A 21920-nucleotide genomic window follows, 5' to 3' on the forward strand; every position below is an offset into this window, starting at 1 on the left:
AGACGATCTCGTGGAGAAGACGCCGTGTGCATGGAACTCCTCCCGCGTCTGCGAATGTCGACCTGGCATGATCTGTGCCACATCAGCCACCAACTCCTGTGCCCGCTGTGTCCCCTACCCAATCTGTGCAGCAGAGATAGGCACCAAGCCCCAGGGTAAGCAGTTCCCACCCCAGGCCTCGACCACGGGATGGCATCTGTGCTCCCACTGTTGTGCCTCTCCCCACCCACAGCCAGGGGTGGGGGCAAATGACCAACACCCTCAGCTGTTAATTAGATCAGGTTTGGGTTCTGGTTATCCTTTGAGTAGTCAGACCCAGCGAATGGAATGATAAAGCCCAGTTTTAGCATTTTGGTAAGAGATTCTGTTGATTAAAAAAAAAATTCTTCCTGAAATTATTGGGCTGGTAAATCTTTTATTTTTTAGATGGAGTTTCCAGGCTGGAGTGCAATGGTGCAATCTCGGCTCATTGCAACCTCCACCTCCTGGGTCCAAGCAATTCTCCTACCTCAGCCTCCCAAGTGACTGGGGGTACAAGCACTCGCCACCACAGCCGGCTAATGTTGTATTTTTAGTAGAGACGCAACTTCTCCATGTTGGTCAGGCTGGTTTTGAACTCCCGACCTCAGGTGATCTGCCCGCCTTGCCCTCTCAAAGTGGTGGGATTACAGGCATGAGCCACCATGCCCGGCCCTGGGCTGGTAAAATCTTGACCTATTTGCAAGGCTGTTTTATTGACTTAGAGAGATGAATATCAAGTTTCTGAAGAGGTTTCTAACTCAGGATGGTTGGCTTTACCAGTGTGCAGGAAACTGCTAAAACCCTAACCGTTTTTTGTTTGTTTTGTTCTGTTTTGTTTTTTTAAAGGGCTTTGAGAGATTTTAACAAATGTCCAGGTGGTTTAAAACAGATGGAAGAGTGGTGACAAAACCAAGGGGAATGGCCAGGCGTGGTGGCTCATGCCTGTAATCCCAGCATTTTGGGAGGCTGAGGCAGGTGGATCACTTAAGGTCAGGAGTTTGAGACCAGCCTGGCCAACATGGCAAAACCTCGTCTCTACTAAAAATACACTAATTAGCTGGGTGTGGTGGCGGGCATCTGTAGTCCCAGCTACTCAGGAGGCTGAGGCAGGAGAATCACTTGAACCCGGGAGGCATAGATTGCAGTGAGCCGAGATTGCACCACTGCACTCCAGCCTGGGCGACAGGGTGAAACTCTGTCTAAAAAAGAAAAAAAAAAACAAGTGGAGGAAAGGTCACCCCATGTGACTTTGTGAGGGCTGCCAGAGAAGTGAGGGGTGACTTGCTTCTAGGACCCCCAGAGAGGCTCTGGACTTGGAAGAGGCCGGCAGATGAAGAGCAGGAGGGAAGTGGAGAGCTGTGAGGTGCAGTAGCCCGTGACTACGTCTTCAAACACAACTTCAAAATGTGTACAGTGGTATGGCACGGCCACTGACCAGTTTGCACAGATGATGCCTGAGTTTTTAATCCCCAGTATTGTCTCTTTATTTATTTATTTATTTATTTTTTGAGAAGGAGTCTCGCTGTCTTGCCCAGGCTGGTATGCAGTGGTGGGATCTCAGCTCACTGCAACCTCCGTCTTCTGGATTCAGGCGATTCTCCTGCCTCAGCCTCCCGAGTAGCTGGGATTACAGGTGCCCACCACCACACCCAGATAATTTCTGTATTTTTAGTAGAGACGGGGTTTTGCCCTGTTGGCCAGGCTGGTCTGGAACTCCTGACCTCAAGTGATCTGCCCGCCTCCATCTCCCAAAGTGCTGGGATTACAGGCTGAGCCACTGTACCTGGCCAACAATCGTCTTTTTGAGTCAGAACACTAAAGGAGTATCTGGGGAAAGCTCGGGCCACCAGTGGGGTGCTGTCACTCTGTTTGTAAAGCCCTCTTTACCTGGGTATTTGGAAGTGCACTGTCAACAGGCTAGCCCCACCCCACAACCCTGAAATGGAGGGAGGCTGCCAGCTCACACTCTCCGCCCACGGGCCCAGGGGTCTCCTGGCCGACTTCCTACTCAGGGAAGAGACCCATTGCGAACAGGACATACTAACACAGCAGAAGAAACCGTCCCCGCTCAGTGACTGGAATATTCAGTAGAGTCCTTAGGATTTTATTTTGTTTGTGTAAATGTATGGGGCGCAAGTGTAATTTTGTTACACGCTTAGATGGGGTGGTGAACTCAGGATGTTTAGGGTATCCATCACCCAAATAGCGTACATTGTACCCCTTAAATAATTTCTCATGGTCCACCCACCTGTACCTCCCACCCCCTCACCCCTCTAAGTCTCTATTGCCTTTTATTCTGCTCTCCACTTGCGTGTGGACACAGTATTTCACTCCCTCTTAGAAGTGAGAACATGCAGCATTTGTCTTTCTGTATCTGAATGTCTGTATTTAAGAATATGGCCTTCAGTTCCATCCATATTGCTGCAAAAGACATGATTTCTTTCCTTATGATGGCTGAGTAGTATTCCATTGTGTATCGATACCACATTTATCTATTGATGGATGCAGTGTAACCACCACCCACCCCCCCCGCTTTTTTTTTGAGACAAAGTCTCACTCTGTTGCCCAGGCTGGAGTGGAGTGGCATGGTCTTGGCTCACGGCAACCTCTGCCTCCTGGATTTGAGCTATTCTTGTGCCTCAGCCTCCCAAAGTGCTGGGATTACAGGCATGAGCCACCACGCCCAGCCAAGCATAACCCTTTTAAAATAAATATGAATGAGCAGAGACTTACAAGGAAAACCAGCCCTACGAAGGAGAATAAAAACATGCGAAACCAGAAATTCTTACCACACATGAAGCTTTGATAAATCCAGGAATAGAAGAGTACTTAGCAACATCAAATTCGTGTCTGCAGAAATATTCACGAACTCGTTACATCCATAAGGTGGGTGGGCACAGAATGCTACGAAAAAGGAACAATATGGGATCAGAGGGCAAGAAAAGGCTTTTTAGAAAGTGTGCTTGTGATCAGTCCACGTCTCTAGGTTCTCCGTTCACCTTTCCATCCCTGCGCTGCCATCAATGACTGGCCTCCGCGTTTCTCCTCTACAGGGAGCATGCAGTTAAACCTTGCCAGCAGAGGGCGCTGGAGGGCAATCGCAGGAGGAAGGAGGCTTCTGGCTGCATTAGATTTTCTTTTTTCTTTTCTTTTTTTTTTTGAGACAGAGTCTCACTCTGTCGCCCAGGCTGGAGTGCAGTGGCGTGATCTTGGCTCACCACAACCTCCGCCTCCAGGATTCAAGCAGTTCTCCTGCCTCAGCCTCCTGAGTAGCTGGGATAACAGGAGCGTGCCACCATGCCCAGCTAATTTTTGTATTTTTAGTAGAGACGGGGTTTCACCATGTTGGTCAGGTTGGTCTTGAACTCCTGACTTCGTGATCCACCTGCCTTGGCCTCCCAAAGTGCTGGGATTACAGGCGTGAGCCACTGTGCGCGGCCATTTGTTTCTTCTTGCGCCTGCTGCCTGGGTCTGTTGACCACCTTGATGTGGCCCTCCCAGTGCAGACATTGGCATGTGCCAGGCCTCATGTCTGCACAAGTGTCCTGCTCCTTGACTCCCTCTATGCATCCGCCACCAGCCACAGGTCTTCGGCACCCGAAAGTGCTCCAGGCATCTTCCCGACAGTGGTAGCCCCAATTTATCTGTGCACCTGACCAGAAGCATAGACTTCAGTTCAGAAGGACCTGCTTTTAAGCAAAGCAGGATCAATGGAAATTACCCATGCCACACATAATAGATGTGCCACCATGATTTTATCCACCTGCCAGTTGATGGCATTTGGGTTGCTTCCAGTTTAGGGTTATTATGAATGAAAACAGCTGTGAATATTCTTTTTTTTTTTTTTAACATGTATGAATTTATCTTACATCTTTTATTATTATTATTTTTAGAGACAGGGTCTAACTGTGTGTTCCAGGCTGGAGTGCAGTGGCATAATCTTGGCTCACTGCAGCCTTGAACTCCTGGGCTCAAGCAATCCTCCCACCTCGGCCTCCCACAGTGCTGAGATTACCAGCGTGAGCCACCATGACTGGCTGATTCTTGTACACGCCTTTGGGTGAATGTATATTTTCATTTCTCATGGGTAAATACCTAGGAGGAGTGGCTGGGTCATTGTGCTGGTCACATAGAATGCTTTTGAAGACTAGTCAAAGCTGGTTACCTCTGGTCTGAGCCAACCTCTTCTTTTTACACCCAGAGAAAAGCACAGGGCCAAAGCTAGAGCTGGAATGCAGGGATCCCAAGGGTCAGCCCAGAGTACTTTCCACTGGAAGACACCACCCGCCCACCTCCTTCTTAGTTCTGAACCTAGAATTTACCCAGCTAAATTACAATCACCTCAGCTAAATTACAATCAAGTTTGAAAGCAGCATAAAAACATTTTCAGACATAAAAGGTCCAGAAAGCTTTTCTTCCTACATCCTCTCCTAGGAAGTTATTTGAAGATGTAATTCAGCTAAGTGAGGGGGCAAAAAAGAAGGAAAACAGGAAGTCATGGAACCTAGAGACTGACACTCCATCCTAGCAGAGCAAGGAAGGGAAGTCCCGGAATGATGTGCTGTAGACCACTTGAGCCAGATCAGAGCAGGAAAATGGAAGGAAGGCTCCAGGGAAGTGTTCCCAGGAATAAAAGAGAGAATTGTAGTACATTTCATGATTAGTAGAGTTGAAAAACCTGAGGATATGGTGAGGGCACACTATCCTTTTGTCAACAAGAAAAAGAAAGGCAATTGGAAACTCCAGGGAAAAGAAAAAGCTGACAAGAAATATACAGTCCAAATATGAAGATGAAATTTCACCTGATTTTAAGCAATTCCTGAATGTACAAAAAGAGAATCCGTTCGGCCTTGATGCTAAGACCATTCTTTAAATGGCCCAAGGACTGGGTGTTTAGATTTAAAGAGAAGTATATCCATCTGGTAAATAATATCTTTTTTTTAGTTCTTGAATGAAGGCTAAGAGTAGGCAGATTATTTTTTTCTCTTCCACTAGGCCCTTACCAGAGAACACAGGCAGACTAACTAGGGGCTAGATAATACCTTCTCCTCACCTTCAAATCCAAAGAGGAGGAAAAGGGGAGGATCACTAACTCAGGGAGGAAAAAAGAAAGTTACAAGTGAGGTATAGTATATTCAGAGAGGGGATGAGAGGCACCCAAGGAGTACTAGGTCCCCCTCTTCTGCACGTACAGGAGGGACAGCAGATCTGTCGCTGGATTTCAGCACGTGTTTCAGCAGCAGCTGAGACTATGGGCCTGTCTAGTTACATCAGGCTGCCTTGGAGAGAGGGGAGGGGACTCTCTCCTCATGATGCTAACTGGGAATAGCCACAGTTAATGGGTTTGAGCACCAGAGCTCCAATCCACTCAAAGTAAGTGTTCATTGAAACCCAGTGACATTTCAAACACTGGTTCAAATACTAACATCACATCATAACACATTGCATCATCTTCTCCATAGCCTCCAGCCTCCAGGCTCCAACTAATTCAGGTAAGAGTCCAGTGACCTTCCCCAAAGAGGAGGGTTCCTCAGAACCCTACAATCTAAGAAATAAATTAATCCTGGCTTTACTTTTTTGTCTATCTCAGGAAAAATCTGAGAGGTGTCACGAACACTTTCTAGAGGGGAGATGTGTGTTATGTGTGTGGGGTTGCTTTGTACCACATCAAAAAGGGGTGCCTCCACCAGGGCTCTGGGGGCGGAGAGGTGTAGTGACTGAGCAGAATCCACTTCTAATGTAGGCCAAATTTTCCAGCCCCAGAAAAGCAGGAAGCTTCGACGGAGGTGCCTAGTCCCCAGGCAGGAGTCAGGGCCGTCCAGAGGAGAGTGCTCTGAGCTGGAACTTGCCATCTCTGTTTCTTGGGTCTAGCTCCAGCCCTGTGGCTCTCTCCATCTGTAAAACAATGTGACTGTGTCAGAGCAGTGGTGGCCAGCTTCGAACTGGCCTTCAGAGACATTTCGTCTGGCCAGCACAGTGATCCAGCCACCCTTCCTAGGCACTCAAGAGGAGTGACATTATATGTTCACACAGAGGCACCCACAAGAATACTCATAGCTGCCTTGTTCATCATAGTTCAAACTGGAAACAACCCAAATGTCCATCAACTGGGGAACGGGTATGTAAACGGGTTCATCTGTACGACAGAACGCCATTCGGCAACAGAAAGGAATGAACCTGAGTGAATATCAACAACATTATGCAGAATAAAAGAAGCCAGACCCCAACGAGTACATATTGCATGATTCTGTCCACATGAAATTCTGGAACAGATCCACTCTTCTACAGTGACATAAAGCAGATCAGTGGTTGCCTGGATCTGGAGGTGGGGGCAGAGTGAGTGAGGAGGGGCACTAGCGAACCTTCTGGAGGGATGAGAATGTTCTGTATTTTGATTGGAGTTAGTTACCTTTGTCAGAACTTATCAGGCTGTACACACTTAGGGACATTTTCTTTTTTTATTTTTACTTACTTAAAAATAAAGACAGGGTCTTGTTGTGTTGCTTAGGCTGGTTTTGAATTCCTGAGCTCAAGTGATCCACCCGCTTCAGCTTCGCAAAGTGCTGGGATTACAGGCGGGAGCCACCGTACCCTGCCGGGGATACTTTCTTGTATATAAATTGTGCCTTAGGCTGGGTGCGGTGGCTCACGCCTCTGATCCCAGCACTTTGGGAGGCCGAGTTGGGAGGATCACCTGAGGTCAGGAGTTCAAGACCAGCCTGGCCAACATCGTGAAACCCTGTTTCTACTAAAAATACAAAAATTAGCTGGGCGTGTTGGCAGGTGCCTTGTAATCCCAGCTACTTAGCAGGCTGAGGCAGGAGAATCACTTGAATCCGGGAGGCAGAAGTTGCAGTGAGCCGAGATCGTGCCACTACACTCCAGCCTGGGCAGCAGAGGAAGACTCAATCTCAAAAAATTAAAAATAAGTAAATAAATAAATAATTCCTTAACAAAGTTGATTTAAAGGGAAAAAACTTTAAACATTGATGCTGTTTTTAAACATTAGGAGATTTCAGGTTTCTCTTAAAAGCAAAAGGTCTAGCATCACTGTGCCACCTTCCTGGGTGATCACAGCTGTTAGAGATGAGTAGCAGCTTCTTCACTTTGTTTTATTTATTTTGAGTCTTGCTCTGTCGCCCAGGCTGGAGTGCAGTGGCATGATCTCAGCTCACTGCAGCCTCCACCTCCTGGGTTCAAATGATTCTCCTGCCTCAGCCTCCCTAGTAGCTAGGATTACAGGTGTGTGCTACCACACCTGGCTCATTTTTGTGTTTTTAGTAGAGATGGGGTTTCAACATGTTGGCCAGGCTGGTCTTGAACTCCTGACCTCAAGTGGTGCTCCTGTCTCAGCCTCCCAAAATGCTGTGATTACAGGTGTGAGCCACTGTGCCTGGCCAGCTTCTCCACTTTGATCTTTTGAAACACAAATCTGACTGTCTTAGCTCCCGTGGTGCTACCTCGCTGGAAGCCACCAGTCCCTGGTTAACTCTTTCCTGGAGATACCAGCCTCCTTGGCGCTGGTTCTCAGATGTTACCTCCCCTCTGTAGATATGGCTGAGAAGGACACCACCTTTGAGGCGCCACCCCTGGGGACCCAGCCTGACTGCAGCCCCACCCCAGAGAATGGCGAGGCTCCTGCCAGGTGACCCCCCACCCCTTCTCTCTGTTTGGCTGCGGCGGGAGGGAGCTGTCCCTGCCATGCCCAGGGGATGCCTGGGAGGCAGCTGGGCTGGGGGTGGAGGCGGGGCCTGGGCTGTTCTTGTTAAATGTGTGCCCATCTTTGTGCTAACATCATTGGAAAGCCAGAAGGCCTCGAAACCCAGTCCCTGCCCTCAAAATGCCTGGCAGAGACTCGGGACAGAGGATCTAGGGGCCCAGGCTCTGGCTGCGCAGTCTCTAGAGAAAGGGAATTATTCTTGAGTACACACTTCCCTCTTCCCATCTCCATCACTCCTGCCTTGGGCTTCTCCCTGCAGTACCAGCCCCACTCTGAGCTCCCTGGTGGACTCCCAGGCCAGTAAGACGCTGCCCATCCCAACCAGCGCTCCCATTGCTCTCTCCTCCACGGGGAAGCCCGTTCTGGATGCAGGTAATGGTCCCAGCCCACCCCCCCGCTACTCCCAGGAGGGGCTTCCTCCTGGGGAAGGGAGATGAGGAGGAGCCAGGAGGGAGCGTCTCCTTTGTGGGTATGGCCTGAGAAGGGGGATCAAGGTTGACTCCAGGTTCTGGCTTCTTGAGTTGGGGCTGTGGCTCTGGCACTTGCTAGTGACTATTCTTGTTTTTTTTTTGAAGCAAAGTCTCACTCTGTTGCTCAGGCTGGAGTGCAGTGGCACCCATCTTGGCTCACTGCAACCTCCACCTCCCAGGTTCAAGAGATTCTCCTGCCTCAGCCTCCCGAGTAGCTGGTTTTACAGGCACTTGCCACCACGCCCGGCTAATTTTTTGTATTTTTAGTAGAGACAGGGTTTTGCCATGTTGTCCAGGTTGGTCTCAAACTCCTGACCTCAGGTGATCGACCTGCCTCAACCTCTCGAAGTGCTGGGGTTACAGTGGTGTGAACCACTGCACCTGGCTGCTAGTAACTATTCTTTAATTCTTGTAGGCAAGAATTTTTTTTCACAGCTTCATCCTCATGGCTCATAATTGCTACTCAGAAAATAGGTCTCTGTTGATGGATTTCATGACTTCGACTAGTTGTCCTTTGAGCCTCAGTTGTCTCATCTGTAGAATGGTAATGGCAGAGACCATGCAGGGTTGTAAACAGTGTAGCATTGTAGACGGCCTCTGTAAGAGTTAGTTCTTAGGCTGGGCGTGTTGGCTCATGCCTGTAATCCCAGCACTTTGGGAGGCCGAGGTGGGTGGATCATGAGGTCAGGAGTTTGAGACCAACCTAGACAACATGGTGAAACCCCGTCTCTACTAAAAATACAAAAATTAGCCAGGCGTGGTGGTGTGTGCCTATAATCCCAGCTACTCAGGAGGCTGAGGCAGGAGAATCGCTTGAACCTGGGAGGCGGAGGTCTCAGTGAGCCGAGATGGCACCACTGCACTCCAGCCTGAGCGACAGACTGAGAATCTGGCTCAAAAAACCAAAAAAAAACACAAAAAAACAAAAAAACAAAACCAAGAGTTAGCGCTTATGGAATGATGCCAGGCTACTCATTTTAGGACTTGCAGTTCTAGTGGCTGACACGAGGTGGCAGTGGTGCCCAGGCCAGTGTTTCTGAAAGTACGGTCCTGTCTGGCAACATTGGCACCAGCAGGGAACTTGTTAGGAAAGCAAATTGTGGGTTCCATCCCAGACCTAGAGAATCAGAAACTGCACTTTAACAAGATCTCCAGGGCACTCATACGCACATTAACGTTTGAGAAGCACTTAACTGGCATATACTACTTTTTAAACATCTGAACATGGACTTCAATAAAGTGCAATCACTAGCTCTATGACCTCTGTAAGGGACAAAAAGGGAAAAGGAAGCGAGTTCAGTACCATGGTGTGAAGAAGTGGATCCAGACAGGGGTTAAGAGCGTGGGTCCTGGAGTCCACCCGGCCTGGCCTGGCCTGGGCTGGGGCTCTACCACTTACTCTCAGGGTGACCTTGGACAGGTTAACGAACTTTCGTGAGCCTCAGCTCCCCTCATTTTTAAACTGAAGGTAGTGATGGTGCCTAGGGCCTAGGGTTGGGGATCATTCATTCAGGGAATGCTTGTGGGGCGTGTTTATGTGCAGAGAGGACTCCATGCCTGCCCTCATCAAGCGGTCTAGAGGGTTGGCTGGGAGGGGACTGGTTTCAACCCCTTCCTTCCCCTCACTGCTTGGCCCTCCCCACCCTGACTCCGGCCACACCAGCAGTGCTGCCAGATGCTGGTCACACCAGGGCTTCCTCCACAGTCCCCAAGTTTTGGTCTGTTGGACCTCAATTCCTTTGTTCTGGCTCCTAGATGCCTCCATTTCTCACCCTCTAGACATGGTTTGCCCTTATCTCAGCCTTAAATGGTTGATCAGCTTCCTGGAGCCAGGTGAGGGAGGGCTGAATGAGATACAGCCTTGGCTTGGAAAGGACCCGGTGTTGTTAGCCATGATGGAAGCTGTGTCCCAGGAGAAGGAGGAAGTAGTCTGGGGCTGGGGCTGTCCTGTGTGGTTGCAGTGAGGCAAAGAGTGCGGGGTGTCTCTGTGTTCCAGGGCCAGTGCTCTTCTGGGTGATCCTGGTGCTGGCTGTGGTGGTCGGCTCCAGCACCTTCCTCCTGTGCCACCGGAGGGCCTGCAGGAAGCGAATTCGGCAGAGTAAGTGGCTGTGTCCTTGGGGCTTTGGGGAGGACAGGTTGCTCTCTGCCAGCCTGGCCTGGGTCCTTTCCCTGCCTGCTCCTGCCCTCTGTGGCCACCATCCCCAGCCTTCCTCTTGGTGTCGTTTCAGAGCTCCACCTGTGCTACCCGGTCCAGACCTCCCGGCCGAAGCTAGAGCTTGTGGGTGAGTGTCCAGCTGTCCAAAGGGGCTGCCCGAGCCAGAGGAACACAGCGCAGCTCTAGGCCTGGGGCGTGGGCTCCAGAGACTGAACTTCTAGCCCAGCCTCGAGGCTCCCTGTCTGTGGCTGCTGTGGCATTCTGTACATCTGTAGGGATGTAATGCGGGTGAAACTCATGCGTGTGGAGAATGCAATGAGGTGAAGACTGGACTGGGTGTGAGGACTGCGTGGCTTGCCCAGAGCAGCACCTGGATGGATGCTGGCATGAACGTTTAAAAGTCTATCTTGTCTTTCACTTTTTCCTCCAGTATCCCCAGGGGGTATTCCCGCCAGCCTTCCCTTCCTCTCTACATTCTATCCTCCCTTTCTCCCTCTCCCTCCTTCCCTCTTTCCCCTCTCTCCCCCTCTTCTACCAGCTGGTGATCAGCCCAGGGGCAGGAGGGGAAAGGAGCACATGGGGCAGGAGGGACCCTGGTTCTGCCACTTACAAGCTGTGTGACCCCGAGTGAGTTACTGAATTGTTCTGTGTCTCAGTTTCCTCATCTGGAAAATGTGATGGTAGAACCTACTTCAGAGGCTGGGCCTGTGCATTCATCAAGGCCGGGCTGTGAAGCGCATCATGGAGTACCTGCCTGCAGTCGGCGGCTGCTGCCTGTTGACAGGCTGGCCTGTGCCTGGGGCTTTTTCCTCCCTGGAAGCTTCAGGCCTTCTGGAGTCCTGGGTGCTTCTGACCCCCTCCCTGGTCCCTGCACTCTGATCCCTGGCCAGCCTCCGGGCCAGCTCTTCCAGGCAGCCCTTGGGAGCTGGGACCCTCCTCACCTGTCCAGGCAGGGGCATCTAGACAGCGCGTGTCTTCCAGCTCTCACCTGGGGCAGGGGGCTCCCAGCCATCTTGTGCCGAGCACCTTCTCTCTCCTGGGCAGCCCCTTCCAGGCAGGCCAGGGTCTTCCTCAGCACTGCATGGCATGGATTGAGTGCTGGGCTCTGATGGGGGAATTGTCTGAGCCTTCCTTTCTGATTTGCAAGGTGGGCTCCCATAGAGGCCTCCTGCACTCCCCCAGTGATGACCTTTGTTCTGCAAGGAGGAGACGGGGCTCAGCGAGGTGGACAGCTGGCCCAGGACCACACAGCCTGGCAGTGGCACAGCCAGCCTCAGGCACTGGTCCTAGGGGTTTTGGTTTGTAAAGGGCTCAGCCCTGTCCCCTCTTCCTTCCCGCCGCCAGCTCTGTCCCCCACCCGAATGCCCACCCAAGAGCCACGTGCTCAGCGTAAGACCAGGTCCTGGCCCGTCCCCCGATCTCCCCAGGACCCTTGGAGAGGCCCTTGCGTAGGCTGACTCTTGACTTGGGCACAAAAACACAGTCCACTGAGGCATGTTTTGAATTTGATGAGTTTCACAAGCGAGCGCTTGTGGTCCCTGTGCCGGGGGGGTTTTTGTGTTTTGATAGTTTCAAGCCTGTTTCCATGACCTGTCAGGCTGCGTGTCTCATTGAAACCGGCATTTGCTTTCTTGACATTTTTCTAGTATTAGAATTTCCATTGCCGTCAGTTTATTTTTTTTCTTCAAACCTCTGTGAGAGCAGTTTTGTTACAAGAAGAAAAAAAGAAAGAAAACACCTTCCCCTAAGAAGCCAGAGCTGCAAAGAACTGAGCCCCGAGACTCGATGGTGGACGTCCTATCTCAGGTCGTTTTTGACCCTCTGGCTTCTTCTGGTGGGCCCTTGGGGTCTGGGTTCCCAGGCCCAAGATGGACAGAAAGTGAAGCCGAGACAGGCAAGCTCACAGGGCACAGGGTGAGAACGGACCGAGCTGGCTGTATGCCCGTTTCCCTCCCGAGCCGTGGGTGGCGAAGGAGGGAAGGAGAACTGGTTCATTGGTTCATTCGTTCATCTATTCACATGGTCTTCACTGTGCACTTCCTCCGTGCAGGCTCTGTGCCGGGCCCAGAAGCTGTCCTAGCTCCCTCCAAGCTTTTAGACTAATTCCAACTGCCTGCAGAGGCCGAAGGCAGGCAGGATGGGAGCGTGTGCCCCTTGGCCTCCCACATTCCAGACCTGGGGCAGAGGGTGCTCCTGGTTCCTTTGAGCAGTGAGCGCATCAGGGATCTGTGGTGCGTGCAGGTGTGATGAGATACTTGCCAACCAGCCCTCGAGTTGATCCGACCTTCCCGCGTGTGTCCTCGGTGACAAGCATTTGCACAGCACACACGTGATCTCATCTACTCCTCCAGTGGCCTGTGAGGTACCTACTGTTATCCCCGTTGCACAGATTAGCAGCCTGAGGCACAGGATGATGAAGTAATTTAAGGCCACACGCTGGGTGAGCGGGAGGACGGGGATTTTATTGTGGTTGTTGAGATGTTTGTAAAACAATTTTTCACCCTTGGCACCATTGACATTTGGGAATGGATCATTCTTTGCTGCGGAGCGCTATCCTGTAGGACATTCTGCAGCCCCTCTAGATGCCAGCAACACCCCCTACTTGGGACAACCAAAAATGTCTCTAGACATTGCCACCTGGCCCCCGGGGAGAAACTACTCCTGGTTGAGAACCACCGGTCTAAAATTCTTTTCTTTTTTTTTTTGAGACAGAGTCTCGCTCCGTCGCCCAGGCTGGAATACAGTGGTGCAATCTGGGTTCACTGCAACCTCCGCCTCCCGGGTTCAAGTGATTCTGCTGCCTCAGCCTCCTGAGTAGCTGGGATTACAGGCATGTGTCACCACGCCTGGCTAATTTTTGTATTTTTAGTAGAGACGGGGTTTCACCGTGTTGGCCAGGCTGGTCTCGAACTCCTGACCTCATGATCCGCCCGCCTTGGCCTCCCAAAGTGCTGGGATTTACAGGCGTGAGCCACCATGCCTGGTCTTAAAATTCTTTTAATCCTTCATTTTTATGAGCACTTGAGTCATTTTCTGTTATTCCAGGGAGATTTAGGTTGAAAGAAATTCTTTTTTGTTTTGAAACAGTTTCAGACTTACAGAAATGGTATAAGTATGAAGAATTTATTTTGACCTGAACCATTTGAGAGTAACTGACTGACTGGATGTCTCTCACCCCGAAAACTTTAGTGTGTGTTTCAGACAGACAAGGGTGTATTTTACACTATATAGTAAGGATTGTCAGAATCAGGGAATTCACACTGATACATGACACACAACGAACTCTCAGGCCCTGTTCAAGTTTCTTTATTTGCCCCAATAATGTCCTTTATAGCAGAGGACTCCAGCTCAGGGCCACGTGTTACATTTGCTTGTCTGGTTTCTCGAGTCTCCTTCTGTCTGGATCCATTCCCCAGGCTTTTCTTTCACTTTCTTGGGAAGAGCGCAGGCTGGTGATTTCGTGGATGCTCCTTGCTTTGGGTTTGTCTAGTGTTTTCTCCCGAGTGGATTCAGGTCACACATTTTCGGCTGGAAGGTCCCAGGAGTGATGCTGGGCTCTCCTCTCTCGGGGCGTCCTGCCAGGTTTCGATTTGTCCCTTTCCTGGTGCTGTGCACTTTGAGTGCTTGGCCGAGGTGATGTCTGCCGGGCCTCTCCACTGTGAGGTCTCCATTTGCTCCTCGGTCATTACTGTCTTTAGGGGCATTACTTTGAGACTATGTCAATAGTCCATTTTTCAGCAGACCTTCATTTTCTTTTCTTTTCTTTTCTTTTTTTTTTTTTGAAACGGGGTCTGGCTCTTTCACCCAGGCTGGAGTGCAGTGGCATGATCTCGGCTCACTGCAATCCCCTCCTCCCAGGTTCAAGCAATTCTCCTGCCTCAGCTCCCGAGTAGCTGGGATTACAGGCGTGTGCCACCATGCCTGGCTAATTTTTTGTATTTTTAGTAGAGACGGGGTTTCACCATGTTGGCCAGGCTAGTCTCGAACTCCTGGCCTCAAGTAGTCCTTCCACCTTGGCCTCCCAAAGTTCAGGGATGACAGGCGTGAGCCACCGCGCCCAACCCGTAACTTTATTTTCTTCACTTACATCTTTATATCTGTATGGATTCATGGGCTCCTATTCTGTTCAATGGGTTATAATCTCTTACCATCATTTTTTATTTTGATGCTCAGATGGTCCCAGAGGAGGTCAGGGAGAGCCCCTTCAAGCCGGCTCTTGTGTGCTTTGGTATATCCTCATCCTGTGCTTTCAGCACGTCCCTATTCTGAAACGTTCCCAGCTTAACTTGTGCTCTCCTGCCCCGGCACTGGAATCAGCTCTGTCTCCAAGGAGCCCGGGGTTTGCATTGAGGGGTACCTGTTGCCAAAGCCTAGCTGAACCTCTGTGCTAAACTCCCCCCTTGGGCCTGTTCTGCTTCCCACAGCATTGGGGAATCACAGGCCAGAGAGGGGAGGGGATTAAAAGTGGAGAACAACAGGAATGGAAGGGACCGAGAGCTTTATATCACGCCTCAGAACGCACGTGCTCCGTGAGCGTGGCCTTCAGAGCAGCCTGTGACACCGTGCACTTGTGCAGTCTGCCCAGCGTGGTCCTGGACTTGTGTCCTGGGGGTGCCAGACAGGCTTACGAGAAGATGGTGGTGATTCCAAAAAGCAAGGAAACCAATAAATAAGGCTCGTAGATTGAATCAGCGTTTTTAGGGGAAGAGCAGTTGTGAAATCTGACCTCTGCACTTGGCAAGATTTGTTCTGGGTCTTTATCAGAATCCTGATGGGTTGTAACACGGCTCTAGTCCATGTCAGAGCCTTCCAGATTCCGCCTTTTTACCTCTGTGATTTTTACGCTTGTTTGGGAGAGTCAGTATCGAACTCTGACTTTCTATTCAGTGTGACGGAGTGCAGAGCCATGTTACCATCCTGGGCTTTTCCTGGACCTGCTGTGTGCTTGACAGCATCCTGGACACCTTCTTTTTAAAATATTTTAATTTTTAAAAATTCTCAGTAGGCCAGGCATGGTGGTTCACACCTGTAATTCCAGCACTTTGGGAGGCCAAGGTGGGCGGATCACCTGAGATCGAGAATTCAAGACCAGCCTGGCCAACATGGCGAAACCCCATCTCTACTAAAAATAAAAAAATTAGCCAGGCGTGGTGGCACACGCCTGTAATCCCAGCTACTGAGGCTGAGGCGGGAGAATTTCTTGAACCAGGGAGGCGGAGATTGCAGTGAGCAGAGATCATGCCACTGCACTCCAGCCTGAGCAACAGAGAGAGACTCCGTTCTAAGTGGCCTTCATTTTTATTTTTAAGTTTTTTTTTTTTTTTTTTTTTTTGAGACAGGGTGTCACTCTGGAGTGCCATGGTACGATCATGGCTCACTGCAGCCTTGACCTCCTGGGTTCAAGTGATCCTTCAACCTCAGCCTCCCCAGAAGCTGGGACTACAGATACACACCACCACGCCCAGCTAACTTTTCTATTTTTTGAAGAGACTGGGTCTCCCTTTGTTGTGCAGGCTGATCTTGAACTCCTGAGCTGAAGTGATCTGCACACCTCGGCCTCCCAAAGTGCTTGGATTATAGGCGAGAGCCACTGTACCCAGCTAGTCCTCTTTTTTTTTTTTTTTTTTTTTTTTGAGACAGAGTCTCACTCTGTTGCCCAGGCTGGAGTGCAATGGCACAATCTCAGCTCACTGCAAACTCTGCCTCCTGGATTCCAGCAATTCTCCTGCCTCAGCCTCCCAAGTAGCTGGGATTATAGGCACGTGCCACCACGCCCATCTAATTTTTGTATTTTTAGTAGAGATGGGGTTTCACCAGGTTGGCTAGGCTGGTGTGGAACTCCTGACCTTGTTATCTGCCCACCTCAGCCTCCCAAAGTACTGGGATTACAGGCATGAGCGACCGCGCCCGGCCTCATTTTTAAAAATAGTTTTAGATGTACAGAAAATTGGAGAAGAGAGTACAGGAGTTCCCACATGCGCCACACCCAGTTTCCTCTGTGATTAGCATCTTACATCAGCATGGTTCATTTGTCAAAATATGTGAACCGTTATTGACACAGGATTACGAATGAAAGCCCACACTGTGTTCAGGGCTCTCTTGCGTTGCCTAAGGTTCCAGGATCCCATCCAGGAACCCAGGTTACATTCAGTCATCGCGTGGCCTTAGGCTCCTCTGGCCTGTGACTGTTTCCCAGACCTTATTTCTCAAGACCGGTTTCCTTGATGGCCTTGGCAGTTTTTGAGGAGTATTGATCAGGTGTTTTGCGGGACACCCATCTCCTGGGATCTGTCTGATGTCTTCCCCGTGATTAGACTGGAGTTATGCGTTGGGGGAGGAAGACCACAGAGGTGAAATGTCATGCTCATCACATCAAATCTTGTCTGGGCGCAGTGGCTCACGCCTGTAATCCCAGCACTTTGGGAGGCAGAGGCAGGTGGATCACCTGAGGTCAGAAGTTTGAGACCAGCCTGGCCAACATGGTGAAACCCTGTCTCTACTAAAAATACAAAAATTAGCCAGGTGTGGTGGCATGCACCTGTAGTCCCAGCTACTTGGGAGGCTGAGGCAGGAGGATCACTTAAACCCCAGAGGCAGAGGTTGCACTGAGTCGACAATGTGCCACTACACTCCAGCCTGGGTGACAGAGCGAGAATCCATCTCAAAAAAAAAAAAAAAAATCACATCAACCTGATTTACCATTGGGCACCTTCACTTTTGAGATCTCTTTTAATCTTCACAGAAAGCCCCAAAGTTGATGTGGTTCATCCCATTGTCCAGCTAGGAGGACAGAGGCTTGGAGAAGGGCAGTAATATTGTGCTGGGTTTCACCGCCGAGGAGGCCTCTGCTCCGGGGTGGCTAAGCGGCCTCATTGTTTTTGACATTTGGCTGGTTTTCAATTTGGGGGTGATTATAAACCCGCTGCTGTGCTCGGCCTTTTTGTTTCCCTTCGGGTTGTTTCCTGAGGCTGTGTCCCCCAGGAGGGATGACTGGGTAAAATGTATAAGGTTTTTGTTGCCAGATGGCTCTTTAGAAAAATGGAACCAGCCTGCAGGCTTGGGCAGCTCTGCCATCCTGTTCACCCACTTCCCCTTCAAGGCCAAGTTGTGTGATTTTTATTTGTTCTGTTTTGTGACTTTGTCACACTTTTTTTTTTTTTTTTTTTTTCTGTTGGCCACCCCCAGTGACTTGGTACCAAAGAACACTTGGCTGCTTTTAAAACTCAAAATCACTCTGGAGGGACCATGATTTCATTTCACTGACATCATTGTAAAGAATGTGCCTCGGCCGGACGCGGTGGCTCACGCCTGTAATCTTAGCACTTTGGGAGGCCAAGGTGGGTGGATCACGAGGTTAAGCGAGGTCAAAAGATTGAGACCAGCCTGGCCAACGTGGTGAAACCCCATCTGTACTAAAAATACAATTAGCCGGGCATGGTGGCGCACGCCTGTAATCCCAGCTACTCGGGAGGCTGAGGCAGGAGAATCGCTTGAACCCAGGAGGTGGAGGTTGCAGTGTGCTGAGATTGCGCCATTGCACTCCAGCCTAGGTGACAGAATGAGACTCTGTCTCAAATACATACATACATACATACATACATACATACATAAAATAAAATTACCCCTGGCTGGGCGTGGTGTGGCTCATACCTGCCTGTAATCCCAGCACTTTGAGAGATCACCTGAGGTCAGGAGTTCGAGACCAACCTGGCCAACATGGTAAAACCCTGTTTCTACTAAAAATACAAAAATTAGCCGGGCGTGGTGACACACGTCGGAAATCCCAGCTACTTGCAAGAATTGCTTAAACCTGGGAGGCGGAGGTTGTGGTGAGCTGAGATCACGCCACTGCACTCCAGCCTGGGTGACAGAGTAAGACCCTGTCTCAAAAAATGAAAAAAGTATCCCTCAGAGTGTTTCCCAAACTCACCTAGTGTCCACACAGCATGTTCAAATGGTCAGTCTTGTGTGTGCTTTATCCTACTTGTTGACTGAGCACTGGTGAACGTGTCTGCGAGGGCTCAGGGCTGGTGGCTCTCCAGAGCTGCTGAAATCAGAGATGTGTGCAGGAGGCGGCGTGGCTGGCATACGGGCATCTTGGTGGCAGGTTTGTCTGGCCAGGGATGCATGCCTGACAACAGCATATTCCAGATCTCCATAGGTAGCGTTCTCGGGAGTGGTTAAAGGCTGGGCATCCCTGGAGGATGGTCTGCTCTGGGAATTGACTCGTCCCAGGATGGACTAGATGCCCGGATGCCCTCTCACCTTTCTCAGATGGCCAGTGAGCCAAGGTTAAATGTTAAATGTCAATATGTGCTTGGGCGTGACTGGCCCCTGTTTAATATGGGAGACCAATGGGAGTGGAGGGTAGAGGTTTGAGATGAGAAGATAGAGGTTGTACCTCGAGAATCATTGCATCAGCACCTCCTGAGCCCACAAAAGGATGGGATTGAAGGAAATGAGATAACCCGAGAGCGGTTGTCCTTCTCAAAGGCTGCCACCTGGCTGCTTTCAGGCACATGAAAGAGAAAATCGAAGTCCAGCTGGAGTCAGGAGGGCTCCACAGCAGACTGGCTTCGGGCGTGTCCCAGGCAGGGTCCAGGTAGCATCTGCAGGATCCATCATCCTCTCTCCATCACCTGCTTGAGGTCCTCCATGTGGGTTTTGCCTGGTGTTCCAGGGAGTTCGGGGCTCTCCACACCCTGGAGACAGCAAGGTGGGGGCAGCAGCCACAGACCAACCTCTGACCCAGTGGAAGCCTCCTGGGCTCTGGTTGGGCCTGTGCTTCTCGTGAACCAATCCTTGCATGTATGCGGCGGTGGGGGTTGGGAGAGCAGTTCAGTGTGTTCATTGGTTTAGTCATTAGGAATGAGAGTGGCAGCCAGGTGTAGTGGCTCATGCCTATAATCCCAGCACTTTGCAAGACCGAGGCAGGCAGATCACTTGAGGTCAGGAGTTCGAGACCAGCTTGGCCAACATGGTGAAACCCCGTCTCTACTGAAAATACAAAAAAATTAGCCGGAGTTGGTGGCATGAGCCTGTAATGCCAGCTACTCGGGAGGCTGAGGTGTAAGAATCGCTTGAACCCAGGAGGCGGAGGTTGCACTGAGCCGAGATTGCACCACTGCACTCCAGCCTGGGCGACAGAGCGAGATTCCATCTCAAAAAAAAAATAAATAAATAAAAGAATGAGAGTGGCCGGGGGAGAAAGGTGGTCCCCTGTCCTCCATCTGCCACTGGAGAAGTGAGCATTGGGAAGTGAGTCTCCTTGCCTTCGGCTGGGGTGGGTGCTGACTCTGAAACCCATCCGGGGCTCTCCAGACTGAGGACCTGACCCCTGGGCTGAGTTCAGCACCACCTGTGATCCAGGAGGACCATTTGCCAATAGGTGGGGCAGGCAGGGCCGGGGACTGGCAGACTCTCCTTGGTGAAGTTGCTGCTCTTGCTTTTTGCAGATTCCAGACCCAGGAGGAGCTCAACAGTAAGTACCCCTCCCTTGCCCCCACCTCAGCTTTGTGCCCCTAAATCTGACTCCTTCCTTAACAGATCTGAAGTTTTGAGAGCTGCTGGGGGAAGGGGGAAGGGAGAGGGAGGGGATGAAAGGGCCATTTCCCTCCCACAGTGCCCAGGGTGCAGGCCCCTGCTGCAAGTCCTGCTGAGTCTGCCCCACCGCAGGGACCTCTGTGCACAGGGGCCTCGCCTGGGGCCTCAGCCAGGCCTTGGCTAAGGATGAATAGCCCCACCCTCACAGCAGCCTCCAAGTCCTGGCTCAGCCTGCCGGGAATTTCCAGAAGGGCCTGCAGACAGTGGATTTGGTTTGAGCCACTTTTGGGTACCAGGTCTGGTCAGGAGAAAGACTGTGTTCATTTCCCCCTTTTCTCTACTCTTCCGTGAATCTCATCCTCCAAGCTAGATGACAGAGCAGGTGGCTGTGGTCCATTCCTTTTTTTTTTTTTTTTCATTTATCAATTCTTCCATTACTTTCTTTTAATTCAGGTATTCATACAGTAAGAAGGGTTTCTGTCCTTTCAGTTTTCAATATAATATACAGAACCATAATACTAGTTCAGTTTCAAATTATGGGGGATCACATTCGAATACGTTTGGATGTTACAAGTGGCTGTTACAATACTGAGAAATTTCATGAAAGAGGTATTCGACAATTTGTAAGGTAATCAAATATATTTTTGCTGCATAGGCCAACGCATTAATAGTAACTTGTTTTAAAATGCAGTCTTTTGGCCGGGCACCATGGCTCACACTTATAATCCCAGCATTTTGGGAGCCTGAGGTCAGGAGTTCGAGACCAGCCTGGCCAACATAGTGAAACTCCGTCTCTACTAAAACTACAAAAAGTATCTAGGTGTGGTGGCACACGCCTGTAGTCCCAGCTACTCGGGGGGCTGAGGCAGGAGAATTGCTTGAACTTGGGGGACAGAGGTTGCAGTGAGCCGAGATTGCACCACTGCTCTCCAGCCTGGGTAACAGTGAGACTCCATCTCAAAAAAAAAGCAGTCTTTTAACCTTCATATTACTATAAAAGAGTATTCAAGATTATGTATTAATGTTAGCGCCATTTGCCATTAAAAGTAATGGCAAAAACGTGATTACTTTTGCACCAATCTAGAAGATACGTTGTCTGTGCCTTGAGAATCCTTGCGTCAGCACAGGCATCCCTGCCGCCTCTGAATTACTCAAACTCACTCCATTTCGAAGGCATCAGGACATTTCATGAGGCCACTTCTTTACCCTTACCTGTAACAGTCAAAAACTAAACTGACACTTTCCTCATGACATAGCTGTTTTTAGAATGCATGAGTGTGATCATAAAAGATTATTTTCCAGGATATTGGGGCTGGGGAGCCGGAGGGGCTGTTCCAGGAGACAGGGGGCCTAGAGCTGGTACTTACAGACTTTGGTGCTTATGAGTGTGGATTATGGACCAGCTGCCAGGGTTCAAATCCCAGCTCAGATACTTACTGATGGTATAACCCTGGGCGAGTTACTTGACTCCTCTGTGCCTTGGTTTCCTCATCTGTAAAATGGGAAGGGGGCTGTTACCCACCTCATACGGTGGTTGTGAGGATTAACATATGTCTTTAACATAGGTCTTTAGGACAGGGCCATGGACGTGGTGAGCACCCTGTGAGTTGCTGACTGTTACCCAGTTAAAAGCAACAGACTTCACCCAGAAAGCTGAGAAGCCCAGGGCAGCTCATGGCAGCTTTAAAGCAGAAAGGGAGACTCACTGGGGTCTGTAGAGATGACAGAAAAGGGGCCTCCCAGTTCAGAGACTGAACTGCAGTAGCACGCATTCCCCTCCCACAGCAGTTCGAGAGTGGTACGTTTGTGACAAAACCCAGTGCGGAAGAGCTGGGGTTAATGAGCCTGCCACCGAAGGAGACCTGCCGCAACGTGGGGGCAGCCTGCCCGGAGAGCCTGCCGCTGTGGGATGCCAGCCCGGCCGGGGGCCCCTCGTCCCCCAGGGACCTTCCTGAGCCCCGGGTGTCCACGGAGCACACCAATAACAGGATTGGTGAGTCAGCCTGTTTTG

General features: G+C 50.4%; 1 protein-coding gene across 2 annotated transcripts in view; it reads left to right on the forward strand.

The window, feature by feature from the left end:
- Positions 1-21920, forward strand: part of TNFRSF8 (TNF receptor superfamily member 8) — a 79706-nt gene that overhangs the window by 52051 nt on the left and 5735 nt on the right. Inside the window, exons 8-14 of one of the 2 annotated variants that reach the window (XM_025403602.1) lie at positions 3-155; positions 7573-7666; positions 8001-8113; positions 10208-10309; positions 10440-10493; positions 19822-19847; positions 21695-21902. In XM_025403602.1, coding sequence (XP_025259387.1) covers positions 3-155; positions 7573-7666; positions 8001-8113; positions 10208-10309; positions 10440-10493; positions 19822-19847; positions 21695-21902 — 750 coding nt within the window. The remainder of the gene's footprint in view (positions 1-2; positions 156-7572; positions 7667-8000; positions 8114-10207; positions 10310-10439; positions 10494-19821; positions 19848-21694; positions 21903-21920) is intronic. The other variant, XM_025403612.1, reaches the window with a different exon arrangement.

This window comes from Theropithecus gelada, chromosome 1, assembly GCF_003255815.1.
Source record: "Theropithecus gelada isolate Dixy chromosome 1, Tgel_1.0, whole genome shotgun sequence".
In the NCBI taxonomy this organism is placed as follows: domain Eukaryota; kingdom Metazoa; phylum Chordata; class Mammalia; order Primates; family Cercopithecidae; genus Theropithecus; species Theropithecus gelada.